The sequence below is a fragment of the Capricornis sumatraensis genome, chromosome 2 (genome assembly GCF_032405125.1).
Source record: "Capricornis sumatraensis isolate serow.1 chromosome 2, serow.2, whole genome shotgun sequence".
Taxonomy (NCBI): Eukaryota; Metazoa; Chordata; class Mammalia; order Artiodactyla; family Bovidae; genus Capricornis; species Capricornis sumatraensis.
This window is the reverse complement of record NC_091070.1, coordinates 170,773,490-170,786,837: the sequence shown is the minus strand read 5'-3', so window position 1 is coordinate 170,786,837 and position 13,348 is coordinate 170,773,490. Positions and strand designations below refer to the sequence as shown.

Below are 13,348 nucleotides of genomic sequence, written 5' to 3'. Positions count from 1 at the left end.
TGGGGTTGCAAAGAGTTGGTATGACTGAGCGATTTTCACTTTCCTTCTGACATTAATTTCCTGGCTTGTCTTTTTTTTTTTGGAGAAACCATGTTTCTCTCACATCATGATATGGGTTTATTAATTTCTATATATGAATAGACAAAAGACAAAAAAGAAATGTGACTGTTAACAACAGTTATCTCTGAGAGGAGAAATTATGCACAGTTCTTTTCATTTTTTAATGCTTTCTTACGTTTTTCAATGGGGAAGGAAATAGCAATCCACTCCAGCATTCCTGCTTGGAGAATCCCAGGGACGGAGGAGCCTGGTAGGCTACAGTCCATGGGGTCGCAAAGAGTCGGACATGACTGAGCCACTTCACTATGTTTTCCAAAGTTTTGGTAGTATATTAGTTATATAACTTAAAAATAAATTTCATGTAAAAATAATCTGCTTATAATTCAATTTGAAATCATTCAGACACCTTTGAGAGTGTTTGATATACTGTCGCTTTTAAAAACTGTTTTTTAACTGTTCTTGAGCCCCTCCTGCTGCCTTTAAGACCCTGCAGACTCAATCATTCCCTCTCTAAGTATCATCAACCCTCTTCTCAAAGCCTTTCTTCTCTTTCTTTCCTGTTATCTCACCTACTTATCACCAAACTTCATTAGATTCACTATCAACCATTTCCCACCTTCCGCTTATTCTCGCCTCACTGCAGTTCCCCTCTCCCATCCTCACTCCTCTCTGTGCGTGTGTGAGCGCTCAGTCGCCTCAGCCATGTCTAACTCTTTGCAACCCTGTGGCCTGTAGCCCGCCAGGCTCCTCTGTCCATGGGGTTCTCCAGGCAAGAACACTGGAGTGGGTTGCCATGCCCTCCTCCAGATCTTCCAGACCCAGGGATCAAACCAATGTCTCCTGCATTGCAAGAGGATTCTTCACTCACTGAGCCACCCAGGAAGCCCCACTCCTTTCTACCATCTCTGAAACCACTTCCCCAAGGCTACCAATGTCTTTGCCCTTGAGGTCAAACAGGATTTCCTTTTCTCCCCAGTAGTCATCCTACGGAACCATTCTGTAGCTTGTAAGACCCTGCTGGCGTCCGAGTCACCGCTCTATCAGGTTTTCCCACCAGTTGGAGGTTTTTATCTAGTTCATGTCGTTGTTCCCAGTTTCCTGCAAGGCACACACCACCATGCTAGAAAGCTCAGGGCGCCTCAGGTGTCCCCTCCCTCTCCTGGTCCAGGCAGAGTCGGTCTCTCTGTTCTCTCTCCCTCTCCCCGATCCCCATGGACAGCTGCTTCTCCCCAGCACTTGCACTACTGCTGTGAGCCCACACCCTCTGGCAACAGCTTCCCAATTGACCTCCCACCTCCAATCTTTTCCAGCTCATTAATCCATCTTCCACATTTTTAGCAACATCATCTTTCTAAAGCAGCTCTGCTCATTAATTTCACTCCCCTGCCGAAAAATGTTTCATCGCCTCATCACCTGCACACCTAACCTAGCTGAGAATTGAAGGCCTCAAGAAACAGGGCCCCAAACTTACTAGAGAGTGTCACTTGCTGTCGCTCTTTCAGCCAACTCACAGTGCAGTCTGGCCTCAGTGAGCTCTCTTTTCCACCCACAATGTCCCCTCACACCTCTGCAACTTCACACCTGCTTTGCTTAGATCTTTTCATGTCAAGCTGCATTCAGTCCTCTAGGCTCAGTTCAAATGGCAGGACCTCTGTTCAGCTTCTTCCTACTCTCACAGAGGCAAGTCATCATTCCCTGCTTTTTGGGCTCAGTCTCTTTGTTCCTCTCATCTAGCATGTGATCAATTCCTACAGCATTTTTTAAAAAATTTTCTCTCGCAGCTACATCATGTAACCCCATACTGGTACATGGTAAGCTTGCAATTAACTTTTCTTGCATGAATGAATATATGAATATTAAAACAACATTAGTAAACAGTATTGGCATAAACTAAATGTGTGACAAAGGTGACAATTTAGAAATACTGAATATTTTATTTTTAATTATATTAATATACTGTGTATAATATAAAATTATATATTACGCATTAACATTTATCTGAACCATTTATTTCAAACTTTAAGAATACACAAAGACTTTAATAATTGCACATTTAATAGTTACAATGTGTGCATTATATGAAACTTTAGAAAACCAAAGTTCAAGATCAAGACTAATATAGAACTTGGTCCCTATTGATTAAGTTTGAAATTATGTACAGGTTAATTTTATACTGTACTATTTTTTCAACATTAGTTGTAGAATTCCAACTAATACTTTTACAAGGAAGTGAATTTGGGAGCCATGAACAATGATTCTATATAATTCATGCACATGATATAAGTCACAAAGTGACTCAGCCATGACTTGGTCGCTCAGTCATATCTGACTCTGCAACCCCACGGACTGTAGCCTGCCAGGCTCCTCTGTCCATGTAATTCTCTAGGCAAGAATACTGGAGTGGGTATCCATTCCTTTCACCAGGGGATCTTCCTGACCCAGGGTTTGAACCCTGGTCTCCTACACTGCAGGCAGATTCTTTACTGCCTGAGCCACCAGGGAAGCCCATAAATCACAAAATGAATTCCTAAATGAACAAATCATACACATCTGAAGTGAGCATAACACTTGCTCACTTTAGTAGCAGCATGCTAATAAATATTTTCAGTGACACTACACCCACTCCAGTACTCTTGCCTAGAAAATCCCATGGATGAAGGAGCCTGGCAGGCTATAGTCCATGGGGTCCCTAAGAGTCGGACACGACTGAGCAACTTCACTTCGCTTCACTTCACACTTAGTACTGGTTTACTCTTGAATCTACGGTTACTCATAATTGTATAGTGCACCCACAGGTTGATGGTTTCATGAGCCAAGTTTTCTGATTTACTGCTACTTGGTGAAGCAGAGAAGTGATATGCTTTTCCACAGACATTAAAACGATGTTGATGCTTGAAACTACAAGTTCCATGGAGCAAGGCTAAAATGATTTATCAAGTTAGCTAGATATCCTTCTAAAAATGCCATGTCAGAGTGGAAAAAAAAAGTTGTTGATGCTTGGGTTGTGAATCTATGCTGACCAATGTAGCCTAAAGTAGGAGGGACGGCAGATGTTCCAATGCCTGTTCCTTGAAATTTAGCATACGGCTGAGCTTCGGAGCCTTCAAAGAATAACAAATCTGAAATAATTCATGGCAGTGGAATTACTGATATTTAAACAGATGTCACTTTTTTTTTAGCAAATGGAAATTGAGGTACAGATGGTGAGGACTGGTATGTTTTAAAGTAGCCATTATGGACTAAAAATCTACATTTGTTAAGTTAAATATCACAAATTATACAACGATGTCCGTAATTTTCCCTAACTGAAATGAAGAAATGCTTACTTTGGTGTCTTGCCTCCTCTCACTACCTAGAGAGATATACAGTATTTCTCAAGTCACCTTGTTTCATTCATTTTTAATGAAATACAGGAAGAATTCCCCCTGCTTCTGGGTACAGAAAGTATTAATTTTCTTACTAGAAAGTATCAGTTGTGAAGGAAATAGTTAATATTTGTACCTCCATATCAAGAACCTTATGGAAAATAGCCTGGGCTAAGCACTCCCGGATATATTTTTGGTGATCCTTCTTCATGATGTTTAGTTTGTATTCCTTTTCAGAAAGTATTCTTCCATTTCTTGTGATCTGTCATAAATAAATAAAACATACATAGAAACACAAAGCAGAGAAATAGATGGACAGTCAGTCAATCAGAAAGAGAAATAGGCAGCATCTTTAAAGCCTAGAGTATAGTACTATGGTTCACTTTTAATGAATGTTTCATAAGGGGGTAAAAAAAGCAAAAGGCAGTCTCATAAACTCATCATTGGGAAAACACATACAGGTGGTACACTTGATGTTTAAAACAAGGTTTTCATTAGTGTAACAATTTTCCCTTGATAGAACCCAGGTGTTCTTTTCATTTCTTTTTTTGAACACAATGGGGAAGAAGGGGGAGTGCTACCTTGAAACAATGAATAGGAGCAGTGATCACAAGACTGATGATCTCACAGGAAATACTTTGAAGGGCAAAACATGTAAGCTACAGAGGATCTCATCAATTTGTTTTTAAAATAATTGGTTTCATTACTTTGTTTTCACACTGCTTTTCTTCTTCTACTCTCCAGCCCAGAATGTAATTTAATTTGCTGTGATTCAGATATTTTCAGATTATATGGTACTACAGATACAAAGTATCCCAGATGGGTTTCCAGAGGCATCATTGCAAGTCCCAGGAGTGATAGTTTCTGATTTTTATTTTATTCCTTCCTAAGTGCTATGGGTATATTTGTTCTATTTTTAATATCTTCCCTAAGCTGAGGATGTTATACTTCCTAGAATGTTCATCTTCTTCCTTTTCCCTTATTTAAATAATGCTCTTCTCTTCACATCTAATTCAAGTCCACCTATTTCTTAACTGATAACTAGGTTTTTAGCACTGTTGTTGCAACATATTGGAGTATTGAGATCAACTAGAATTGTGCTACAAGTGATTGGTTATTGATCATCTTTTTCATGAATGCATTTTCTAACGGAAGAAAGGGGTGTGGTTATAGAAAGTGTGCTTGGAATTGTGAATAAATCAGTTACAGACCTTGAAATATGTTATCCATGGGATACCATGTCCTGTTTATCCAATCAGGAAAAATTGTTGAGAACTTCCTGTACTGCCCCTCCCTCAGCAATTAATGTTGTTATTTCTCCCCAATTAGACTGGAAGCTCCTATAGGGCAGAAGTTCTTAAACTTGAGATGAAGAATCACCTGGAAGACAAGCTAAAAAGCACTGATGGGGCCTCCTCCAGTTTCTGACTTAGCAGATCTGGAATGTTGTTGTTTTGTTGCTGACCCTTTGTAACCGAATGGACTGTGGCCCACCAGCATCCTCTGTCCATGGGATTTCCCAGGCAAGAATACAGAGGTGGGTTGCCATTTCCTTCTCCAGGGGGTCTTCCCTGATCAAACCTGTGCATCCTGCATTAGCAGGTGGATTCTTTACCATCTGAGCCATCAGGGAAGCAGATCTGGAGTGGTGCTCTAACAAGTTCCCAGATGATGCTGAACACTCCCGATTCAGGAACTGCATTTGCACGACTGCTCTGGAGAAAGGGCTGTGTCTTTGCTGTTTGAGTTGCCATGTATATAATTGGTATTCAATAAGTGCTTGTTAATGATGTTGATAAGAAATACAAAGTCCTTCCCATTTCACAGGAAGCTCACGGACTGTTATCCAAAAACGCAGTGTTAATAGCAACCACAGTAATTACAACAACCATTTCTTCTACATCTCTGATTGTCACAACTCTGAGTGCTGGGTATCATTATCTTCATTATCTTTCTTCAACTGAACACTTCGGAGCTGAGAAACTTAAGTGTTTTGCTGAAGATTTTGTCTTGTAAATGGCAGAGCCAGGTTTCAGCCAGGTCTATCTGATAACAAAGCCCCAGGAGACAAAAAGCAAACTCTCTGAGATCTACCCAGACAGAGTGCCAAGCATATAAACAACAATTAGAAATGCGCTGCATATCCTTTCAACACCATGGCAACAAGAGTTAAGGAAACTCACTGTGTTTTAAGAAAGTAAACAGCTAAAATCGTTAGTCACACTTTTTATAACCACACCCCTTACTTTGAATGGAAAGCTATAGTATTTTTTAAAGGTTTTCACATTATAGACATTTAGAGAAGTGGAAAGTTTCTGGAAATGGTAGTTTTGGAGCTAATGAAAGACACTAATGTATCAATAAACTGTCACATGAATGAAAGAGATTTTAAAAATTTAAAGGAAAATTTTAAACTGTTCATATCTTCCACGTCATATTCTGTGATTATTAAAAACAATATTTTTTCCTGAAGACAGTAAAGACTTCTCTATCCTAACTCCCTAATAGTTCCTGGTTTATACAATATGTTCAATAAATATGTGCTGAATAAATGAGTGAATAAACAAATGAAATATGTTGTTGGAAAATAACAGGGATTTTCCTTAATAATTTATAAGTTGCCTTAGCAGCCATCCTGACCTCTCTTCTTATCTTTTGAAAGATAGACTCAAATAGATAAATCAGAGCTTTGGAAAGGAAGTAATTGTTCTAAAATGAGGGAAGGGAAAAGATGTCATTGTTAAGTTCAAAGAGGAAACTAGAAAAGATAGGGAAATATTGGACTTAATGAAACAAGAGGGCAGGTAGAAACAAACCAAATCTTACCAGCCCTGATCTTAAGAGATGCCGCCTTATCCTTGTATTGTTAAAATATCCAGCCAGGTGTTTATCTGTGAGACTATTATATGCAGCAAGTAATCTGGAACAGAAAAATGAAACCATTAAGGTTTTATGAAGTGTTACTTGATAACCAAGGAATTCTTGACTCTCATCCCCAGTGTGCATTATCTTTCACTCATCCAGCCAACCAGTCATGTGTTTAATAAGCAAGTATTAAGCACCTATTGGGGCTTCCCTGGTGGCTCAGATGGTAAAGAATCAGCCAGCAATTTGGAAGACCTGGGTTCAGTTCTTGGGTTGGGAAGATCCCCTGGAGGAGGACATGGCAACCCACTCCAGTTGGAGAAGACTCTTGAGAGTCCCTAGGATAGCAAGGAGATCAAACCAGTCCATCCTAAAGGAAATCAGTCCTGAACATTCATTGGAAGGACTGATACTGAAACAGAACCTCCAATACTTTGGCCACCAGATGCAAAGAGCCAACTCATTAGAGAAGACCCTGATGCTGGGAAAGATTGAAGGCAGGAGGAGAAGGGGATGACAGAGGATGAGATGATTGGATGGCATCACTAACTCAGTGGACATGAGTTTGAGCAAGCTCTGGGAGATGGTGATGCACAGGGAAACCTGGTGTGCTGTAGTCCATGGGCTCGCAAAAAGTCAGATACGACTGAGTGACTGAACAACAAGCACCTATTGTTTTCTAGGTTTGATGATAAGAACTGGGAGACAGTTTAATGCCATTTTATCTCACAGACAAGTATGGAAATCACATGTGAACTATTAAATTGGTTGTGAAAAATCCAATAACAGAAAAATACAAAAAAAAAAAAAAACATGGGGACACAGAGAAGATCAGCAACTCCTCTTGTCAAGAAAGTCTTCTTAGAACTTCCACAGCGGTCCGGTGGTGGGGATTCCGCCTGCCAGTGGGCCTGATCCCTGGTCCACATGGATCCACACGCCACCAGGCAACTAAGACCTTCCTTAAGAGACTTGTCTTGGGTGGTTGCAAGATGAGTATCTCTCCACACCTGCCCACCAGAATCTTGAAAGCTTATATAGAGGCCTTAACTGGGTTCAGTCATGTACAGGGTCCCAGTGGTCTCAACAACACATTGCTCTCTCAAGTCTGGGGAGTACATTCCATGGACAGGGAGTGGGGAATGAGGAGCCTCTGATTACCCAGGTCCAGCTTGAGGCGGTCATATGCTTCCAATAACCTCATTAAACACCTCTGCTAGATTTGAAGACCAGGGTGGCACATTATTTTCGGTATCCTTACTGATGCTATTTATTATGTTGAACATGTCTAAATAATGATGTGTTCAACACATGAAGGTACAATTTTGTTTGTGACACATTCTTATTGGTATGTTTCTAACTAGCTCAAGCTCAGCAATTTAGAAGTGTTAACTTCCACATATATAGCTCGACAATTTCATTAATTCCACATCCAGAACCAAAAAAAAGAGAAATTCATAGAATTACAGTTGATTTTTAGGATTTTTCACTTGAAAGAGAACAAATTGGTTCCCTGGTCATGTGCTACACCTTGGTAGATAGTCAAAATAAGGGTATAAATCAAAGTTTGAAACTATGTTTTCTAAGTTTTAACCTATCCTTCATTAACTGTTATCTTACAAAAGCAGGTACACTATACATGTACATAAATGCATGAATGTGCACACAAATATATATACATGCACATAAATATGACTGTGTGTATATACATAGAGAGACATAGGGCGTGAAGGAAAACACATAAGTCTAAACACAGCCCTAACATAAAGCTGTCCTAAGAAATGCATGCCCTATTACCTGCCATAAAGATTAATAACCTATATGTTTAATGAACAGCTGATCCTTAATTTAAACTTATTCTGAGACCAGAGCATGGACACATATCATAGAATGAAGTAAATGTCATTAGCAACAATTTTATTTAGCTCTTTGCACTGCCTTAATTACGTGGAGATGGTATTGGTGACCTTTTCCTGTCTCTTCTCCTTAATGCCCACCTCAGGAAAGTTCCATGCTGTTGAATAGTATGGAAAGTCTGATTTCGTCCACAAAAGAGAGTGAAAAGCATTTACAAAGCTCAGAAGCCAAGGTGCCACATGAGAGTTGCAGATGTATGAACAACTGCGGAAACCATTATTTCACTGGGTTTACGTAAAAAGACAACCTGAGGGCTTCGGTAATGCACACACAAGACCAGCCCTGGGTAATGCTTTGAAACCATCTTTTAAATGAACTGTCTTGGTGTCCTATAGTTCATCAAAGGTTTCCTGTCTCCAAAAGGTCAACGTTGTATCCCTTACCCTTTCTGAATCTCAGAATACCTTTTCAGCAACTCATTTCAGAAAGGTGAGCAGGTGTCTCTCAGTCCTAACAATCATGATTCCACAGTTCACAGATTCTTAAGATAAATCATTAGACTGATATCATATATAGTCTTTTGTCTGTTTTTCAGGCTCACTTTTTTTTTCAGGCTCGCATTTTTAAAAATCAATAGTTTTGGAATAACTATGAGTGCTAAATCCCTGATTAAATGTAGCAGGGTCAAAATGTTAAGATAATGTGAACCTCAACTTCCCTATTGACAGTAAAATATCCCATTCTTTTCATTTAGACTTTGAAACATGTTTAATATTTAGGTCTTAATAAGAAAGCTTAGCCAGCTTTGGCACCATCTCATTCTGATTCTGCTCTCTGAGGCTCCTGTTGAATGAGTATGTGTCTGTGAGGCCCCTCCAATCTTACTGAGAAGTGCAATAGCTCTAGGCAAGTTGAAATCTTTGCACACATCAGTTTTCCCACCTTCTACTGTTTAGGAAAGATTGAGGGCCCCTGGTAGGGATGCCATGTGTAAAGCATCTCTTTCTGTGACTATGAATAATAACCAGCTGGGTCCCCCCAGGCTCAGTCATTTCTTTTTCAGACAATGCCTTAATTTTTTTTTTAACTGAAATTTTAGATAAATGAATTGTTTGCTAACAAGAAACTATACTAGATTATATACAGATTTAGAAAAATGGTTGTTATGGATTGAATGTATGTTTCCCCCCAAAATTCATAGGTTGAAGAACTCCCTAGCAGTCCAGTGGTTAGGACTCTGAGATTCCACTTGCAGGGAACATTGGTCAGGGATCTGGGATCCCACAGGCCCAGTGGTGCTGCCGAAAAAAAAAAAAAAAGGAAAAAAATCACAGGTTGAAACCCTATTCCCCCATATGATGGTATTAGGATGGGGGCCCTTTGGGAGGTGGCTAGGTCATGAGGGTGAGCTCTTATGAATGAGATTAATACTGTATAAAAGAGACCCCAGAGAGCTCCCGTGTCCCTTCCACCACGTGAGGACACAGCAAAATGGCCATCCACGAACCAGGAAGTGAGTTTTCACCAGACACTAAATCAGCTAGTGCCTTGATCTTGAATTTACCAACCTCCAGAATTGTGAGAAACAAATTTCTGTGGTTTATGCTGTCATAATACCAGTTTATGATATTCTGTACAACAGACTGAACAGAGACAGCAAATAATGCAAACATTTCCACAGTCAACATATAAACGTCACCCTCATTGTGAGTCACAGCCATGATCTGTCTCATCCTTTCCACTGTTTCTCTTCACAGGTCTTGGTATGATTTGCAGCTTCCTTTTGCATGTATTCAATTACAAGATTTACAATTACAGCCACACTTAGATTTAGTAGAGCTCTTCCGATCTTTCTGCCTTTGTTCTCTCCACTCACTGCCACTGTTCCTCCTCCCCAACACACACATACATTGCTTCCTTGCACCCAGCACAACCCTGGACCAGATGAGGTCACCTCGCCTGGGCTGGGATTGTGCTGCGTCTTGAATATTCCATTCTCTTGTAAGTTACTGTCGGCATCCATCAAAGCTGGACTTCCTGGTCACCCACATCGGCCCTGTGATCCTCTCCTGCTCCTATCCGTAAGATCAACAGCTGTGTTGGTCACAGTGACCACCTGGCTACTGTGACCACATCACTCTCACGCCATGCTGTTTACACAAAGACCCATAACTAACTGGCCAAACCAACCTGTTGGCTTCCTTACATGATGGACAAGACTCTGTACACAACCCCAGTACACTGGATGGGGAACGACCCACTTTCTGGCTCAATGTACTGGGAAAACTGTCCCCCAGGAAACAAAGCAACTCTACGATGGTTCCTGTTTCCCCCTCTTCAGTCTGCACCTCCCCATTCCTGTGATGCCTGAGTATTAAGGAGCAGCTGCTGAGTCACAGGGAGAGTGGCCTTCCCAGCTGCAGCCTTTCAACATTTGACCCTTCAACGCTTGACTCCTGCCTCCCACCATGTAGATGATATAATAAGGGCTCTGAACTAAAAAGGTCAGTTCTTATCAATCCCTCTATCTGCCCCTTAGAGAGTCTATTCCATAGAAACCCAGACTAAAAGGAAAGTCACGATAATATGCATCACAGACCATTTACTGAGCATTGACTATTTTCAGGGCATTCTGTACAGGCCCAGGGACCCAGAGATGGCACAGACACTGTACTCATGGAGCTCCAGTGGGGGGCTATGGATGTACATAGGTGTGTGTGTTTGTGTGTGTGTGTGTGTGTGTGTGTGTGCACACGCTTGATTTCTTCCCATGTCATAGGCTAATTCTTTCACAAATAGTTACCGAGTGTCCCCATGTCAGACACCATGCCCTCAGCTGGGGAAGGAGCATGGAATCTCTGTCCCATTCTGCAGATTACACTTTCACATACCTAGTCCCACTTGTCTGCTTCCAGGCCTCTGGAATGTGAGCAGTATCTGTTACAGCTCTTCCATCTTCCTAAAATGGAAAAGCTCCAAAACAGGATTATTGCTTAAGGTGAGTCAGTCCAAAGAAAGCATGATGAGAGTAAGGTATCCTGGACCACACTGATAGAGGGATCTCTTGAACTCCAACACCTACTCCCAGCATGCCAGTCCCCACAATGTCTACTTGTGTAGAGGGAGGGATGTAGGGAGGGAGAGGGACATAGTGGTGAAGACTGCAGCTTCAGTCCAATCTGGTTTTACCATTCCTGCCTGCACAGCTGGGAGCACATGACTTAACTTCCCCATGCCTCGATGATTCTGCCTTGCACAAAACACTCGAACAGTCACACAATTCAGTCGAGTTCTTTGCTACTTTACAACAAGGATCACCTTTCCTTCAGTTTCCAATGACATATTCCTCATTTCTGTCTGAGACTCCATCAGAATGGCCATTACCATCCGTATTTCTACCAGTGTTCTCTACTGTGATGTGTTGTGTAGGAAGACGGATGCTTCCTCTCCTGCTCCCTTTTCTTTGAGTCCTCATGAGAATCACCTTTAAAAGCCCCTTCAGGAGAAAATATTTTCACACCGTATGTATCTGATAAGGGGTTAATATCAAAATTATATAAAGAATTCATACAACTCAATAGCAAAAGCAAACAAAATAAAAAACACAAAACACAGATAATCAGATTAGAAAATGGGAAAAACACCTGAATAGATATTTTTCCAAAGATTTATAAATGGTCAACAGGAACATGAAGAGGTGCTCAGCATCATTAGCCACCAGGGAAATGCAAACCAAAAACACACTGAAATATTATCTCACACCTGTTAAAATGATTATTATCAAAAAGACAAGAGATAACATGTTTTGCCAAGGATGTGGAGCAAAGGAAATCTGTGTGCACTGTTGGTGGGAATTTAAATCGGTGCGGCCACTGTGGAAAACAGTATGGAGGTTTCTCAAAAAATTAAAAAATAGAACTCCCATATGATCCAGCATCCCACACTTGGGTACATATACAGAGGAAATAAAAATCACTGTCTCGAAAAGGTATCTGTACTTCCGTGTTCCCTTGGAGCATTATTCATAATAAACAAGATATGGAAACAAGTATCCATCAATAGAAAAATGGATAAAGAAAATGTAATGCATGCACACACACTTGAATATTTTCAACCATAAAAAAAATGAGAAAATCCTGTCATTTATGACACAAATGGACCTTGAAGATAGTCAAATGAAATAAGCCAGAATGTGAAAAAAAAACACTGCATGATCTCACTTATATATGGAATCTAAAAAAACCAAACATAGAAACACAACAGAAGGGTGACTGCCAGGGACTCAGGGGTGGGAGAAATGGAAGAGATTGATTAAAGGTACAAACTTCTGATTATAAGGTAAGTAAGTTCTGGGAATCTAACACACAGCATGGTGACCTAGCATGGTTATGCACAAAATCCTTCAAGCTAGGCTTCAGCAGTATATTAACCAATAAATTCCAGATGTACAAGCTGGGTTTCGAAGAGGCAGATAAACCAGAGATCAAATTGCCAACATTTGTTGGATCATGGAAAAAGCAAGGGAGTTCCAGAAAAACATCTGCTTCATTGACTATGCTAAAGCCTCTGACTGTGTGGATCACAATAAACTATGGAAAATTCTTAAAGAGATGGCAATATCAGATCATCTTACCTTTCTTCTGAGAAACCTGTATGTGTGCCAAGAAGCAACAGTTAGAACCGGACATGAAACAACTGGTTCAAAATTGGGAAAAGAGTCTAACAGTATTGTATATTGTCACCCTGCTTATTTAATTTATATGCAGAGTACATCATGCAAAATGCTGGGCTGGATGATGCACAAGCTGGAATCAAGATTGCCAGGAGTATTTACAGCACAGAAATTGGCAAACACTGCAAGTCAAGTCTCTTTTTTTCTTTCTGAAAAGCCAGTTTATCAGCACACCACTGACTAAATTTAAAAATAAGTAGCAAGATATATAACATGGGATAAATAAAATGATTAATTATATGAGCAAAAATATAGAAATATGTTTCATATACTTTTAATCCAGAAATTGATCTTTTGTATTTACTATTTGACCAAGTGGCCTCATATTCCTATTCAACTTTCTCCTACCCCTAACAACAATAACAAAAAAACATAAGGACTCCAACAAATACACTGACATTTTTCAGCAGCATTTCAATCAGGAAATTTTATGCTAGATGTCTCTTTACATTGCTGCAAATGGAAAGAT

General features: G+C 40.2%; 1 protein-coding gene across 1 annotated transcript in view; it reads right to left on the bottom strand.

Moving 5' to 3' along the window:
• ERICH3 (glutamate rich 3) overlaps window positions 1–11,381 on the bottom strand; it is a 93,220-nt gene extending 81,839 nt beyond the window's left edge. Inside the window, 4 exon segments of the mRNA XM_068961185.1 lie at window positions 3,562–3,687; window positions 6,252–6,345; window positions 11,039–11,106; window positions 11,337–11,381. Of these exon segments, the coding sequence (XP_068817286.1) occupies window positions 3,562–3,687; window positions 6,252–6,345; window positions 11,039–11,106; window positions 11,337–11,381 (333 nt within the window).
• Window positions 11,382–13,348: the final 1,967 nt, after the last annotated feature.